Below are 4043 nucleotides of genomic sequence, written 5' to 3'. Positions count from 1 at the left end.
TTAAATTTTCACACAAAATATAATAAACAATTCAACATTTTCAAATTCTAAAATAATAATAATATTAACAAATAATATTCTAATAATATTTTATTCAACTCGTCTAAAATCATCTCATCTCATCTTACTATACAAATGAGCTTTGATCCATGCACACCCACAATTGTAAAACACACAAAAAAAGGGAAAATTGAATGATAAGTAGAAGTTTTTTCTTCCCATCAATAATCTTCATTTATATATTTGATGAGCAATTCATTTGTATGTTCAATACATTAAGATTGACTTCTACAGATTCTGAGTTTTATTTTTTATTTTCAGATTTTTCTTGATCTCTTTTTTTAAAACAACAATAAACTTTTTTCAGAGCTTCAGAGCACAATCCTTTTTTTTTTTTTTTTTTTTGATAAATTTTTTCAGAGCACAATCCTAATAAATGCAATATTCATTTACTTAGTTAGCAGATTTAATTAAGTTTAATCATTCTGTTAAAGCATTTTAGGATGTTCAAATTAACTATGTTGAGGTAGAAATTAATTATTTTTACGTGGTAATTAAAAAAATCCATTTAATAACTATTAGTGTGGCAATTGTGCTAAATAAAAGCACCGCTGCTCCAATGCAAGATGCAAATTTATGGCGCAGACCAAACTAATCCAGTTTTTGTATCTCAAAACCAGAAACCCAATGATCGATGACTACTGCATCTTTATTTACATGACATTCCACTTGTTTATTAGTCCATGTGATCTACATCATCAGCTTAAACAGAATATAAAACTAATCCTGTAGGGCTGGACTATAACTTCAATGTAGTCAGATTCAAAGCATTCAATTCTGAATCCGATTAGAATCAAACAAGTTGAGTAGTATGATCATGCCGTTCCCTTGATGTTAAAAAAAAAATGTATCCAATTAGAGTCAAACAAGTGAGTAGTATGATCATGTCATGCACTTGATGTTTCTTTTATTGGCACTGGTGTCCAAGAACAAAGTCCCGACTAATTTCGTGAGTGCAAAAACTCTTGGCAATGAGTTTTCTGCAAGTGCACCTCGGGTAATTCAAGGGAAAGTTCTCCTAGTCTGATGGCCCCTAGAAATTGTTTGCACCCAAGAGGATTCAAACATTAGACCTGGAGGGGAGCATACCACTAAGACCTTGGCCTTTACCACTTGAAAATGTTCTTGTTATAAAAAAAGTTTAGAGAAAGAGAATAATAAGGAGAAAAGAGTTCATTATTTATATTGTTTTCTATGCCATTGGCTATAAGATGATGCCAAGATGGTTAAGTGGAAGTGCAAGCCACAAGGATGTTGAGAAGGTATGGTCCACTAGGATGTTATGAGCGACTCCCCTTGTGGAAACAAGCAGCAGGACTGGTGCACAACCTAGGCAGACAAGGGTTGATGTTTGTAGGCAATTGAGAGTTTACCTTGGTGCTTGGAATGTAATGTAGTGACATTCATAACCTCTCAGGAAGGGGGTTCTAGAGTATCCCCCATGTCTCCCCTTAAACAGTTAAGGCCAGGGAAACAAATTCCATTACTTCAAACAATATCATTCACATGCCATCAGTTTTTCCTCACCATCTATTGTCCTAAAAAAACCTTCATAAACCAAGGGAAATGGTCAGGACACGTTGAGCAACATATTTTGGCTAAGTTTTTGTACTTTTGAGTCTTTAGGAAGGATTCTGGGAATTATATCCTCTACCTTGTCAGTGCTGGGAAAACGAACAATTGTGCTTATAACATAAGATTATATACCTAACATAAAATAATACAGATACATACACCAAGCCAATGTTAATGAGCAAATGAACTTTGGTACTTTAGTACACAGTCCACCAATTCAATCACTGAATGATTACTCATGTTTTCTTACATAGATCAGCAAAATGATCTATTATAGACTATAGTGTAACACCCAATGGGGTATCGCATATAGTTAGATCGGACACTCAACTCTATCTAATGTTACATCAAAATATTAACAAAGGCATAATAACCAAGTCCTTCGGGTTTTCAAAGTGAGAGCACAGAAATACAGATAACACTTCAAAAAGCATGGCAGGGATAAAGACCAAGCTACCGCAGAGTTGATATTCCCCTTCCTAGAAAATTGCGGAACCAAAACTGCTTTGGGTATCAAATCATCAACCACCATCGTCCATCCTAAGCTAGTGAATGAGAGTGTCAGTTTACAAATTACTTATGGAGTATAAAAAGACAAGCTGCTAAGAAAACTGCTTACCCAATGATGAAAAGCCACAAGTATGTGTTGCCCTGATGGGCCAAACAAGCAAAGAACAGCCTTAAAATAATCCAGAGTTAACATGTCGTGAGCAAGCCTAGTTTGATCCAAACACATCAACATTGTGCCTAAGTGTCATAATTTGTGATCAAAACAAGACACATAAAAAGATTGAGTATATGATTGAAACACAGATTATCATAGAGGAGAAAGATATCATTGTAGCTATCTATCAGAAGGCCAATGTCGCAGCAACAATTCGCTTTTATTCATTCCATGATACCTCGATTTCTCTTCATTTTGCACTTCTCACCATTTAAAGTTTAAACTAAATTAATTCCCAAGTTCCAAATTAAGGCATACAAAAACCACATTTTTTAAAAATAAAATAAAAATAAGTTCAAAGATAACAAACGTTAAAACCTATATATTTGACTCCGCAATGCGATATTAGCATTAACCGACACAGAACACAATTGAAGAAACTGTATAACTAATCATACTAATTCAAATGTAAAAGAAGAAACTGTATAACTAATCATACTAATTCAAATGTAAAAGAGAACTACGATTATTTCCTCATATTTAAACAAATCTCCAATTTAAATAAGGAGATACTGAGAATCTTATCAAACAAAATTAGCAGTGAGAAAGCCCTATTTGTTTACTCACAGACCAACCCTGCAGCCCTTGGCTCCACCGACGAGCGTCCCAGACCCGCTACTATTGGAGGAGATACCGACCGGCAAATCTTCACATAACACCCTAAGCATCCGATTCCTCGCCCTCCACCCGCCAGGCCGGAACTGAACCCTAGCACCAACAATCACACTGAAGCTCACAGAACCACGTGCCCTGTCACCGCTGATATCATTCACGACCCATCTGTCAACGTAGGTGGCGGTGGAGGAGAAGGCCGTGTCAAGAACCGTCTGATTCCGCTTCCCCTGCTTGAACGGCGCGATACGCGTCTGGGATATGGGCTCCGATTTATAGAGGAGGGAGGAGTGAACTTCCTCGTAGGAGATGGACATCTTCTTGTTGGGGTTGTAGACGGAGAACCTGACGTTCCATAAGCCGGTGATGGAGGAGGAGTAATTGGAGCCGGAGGAGAAATTGGAAACGGAAAGAGAGTCGACTCGGAAGTCGGGGATGCGGGGGCGGAGGACGAGCCAGAGGATGAGGATGGAGACGCCAATGAGGAAGAAGACAACGATCATGGAAGTGAGGAAGCGGCGGACGAAGGTGGTTGAGGAGGAGGAAGGGTAGGGATAGGGCTGGGGATTGTAGTAAGGGTGAGATTGTGGCGGTGGTGGGGGCGCATGGTAAGGGTAGGCAACGCCGGGTTGGGGAGGCGGGAAACCGTTCGGGGCTGGGTAACCGGTTATGGGTCTCGAAGGATCTCCTTGCATGGCGCCCGGAAGAATGGAGTGGGAGTGAGAGACTGACTTCGGTCAAATTTTGGTAAGAAGGAAGCCTTTTTTGTGTTTTTTTCCTTCCTTTCTCCCTCCTCCCCCTTCGAAAATGGTAAGAAGTAATTTTAAAAGAGAAATCATTTCGCTATACACTAGTCTTTCTAAGTTTATTATGTACATTTAATTTGATAGGTTGGATTATAAAATTATTTTTATTATAAAATAAATTTAATTATTAGGACATGGTGTAAATGACGTTCTTTATTCCTTTCCAATGTTTCATGGAAAGTTAACCAATTAGCTCTACTAAATTAATGGTTTTAAAATTTAAAATATATAAAAATGGTGGATGGGGTACCGTACCGTTGAATGGG

The 4043-nt window shown here is 37.9% G+C and overlaps 1 protein-coding gene and 1 long non-coding RNA gene across 2 annotated transcripts; both read right to left on the bottom strand.

Annotated features, from left to right (window-relative positions):
* Positions 1 to 1810: 1810 nt before the first annotated feature.
* Positions 1811 to 2763, bottom strand: LOC121240274. Its single transcript, XR_005935503.1, has 2 exons — positions 2255 to 2763; positions 1811 to 2180 (listed from the first exon to the last, which is right to left on the bottom strand). It is a non-coding gene; the product is annotated as an uncharacterized LOC121240274 (long non-coding RNA).
* A 42-nt stretch (positions 2764 to 2805) lies between these two features.
* LOC121241585 (uncharacterized protein At1g08160-like) lies at positions 2806 to 3751 on the bottom strand. The gene has a single exon (XM_041139414.1). The coding sequence runs from the start codon at positions 3664 to 3666 to the stop codon at positions 2923 to 2925; it is 744 nt and encodes a 247-aa protein (XP_040995348.1). The 5' UTR covers positions 3667 to 3751; the 3' UTR covers positions 2806 to 2922.
* Between the last annotated feature and the right edge of the window lie 292 nt (positions 3752 to 4043).

Source organism: Juglans microcarpa x Juglans regia, chromosome 7S (assembly GCF_004785595.1).
Source record: "Juglans microcarpa x Juglans regia isolate MS1-56 chromosome 7S, Jm3101_v1.0, whole genome shotgun sequence".
In the NCBI taxonomy this organism is placed as follows: domain Eukaryota; kingdom Viridiplantae; phylum Streptophyta; class Magnoliopsida; order Fagales; family Juglandaceae; genus Juglans; species Juglans microcarpa x Juglans regia.
Note: the sequence above shows the minus strand (reverse complement) of the source record. Positions and strands in the feature narration are given on the sequence as shown.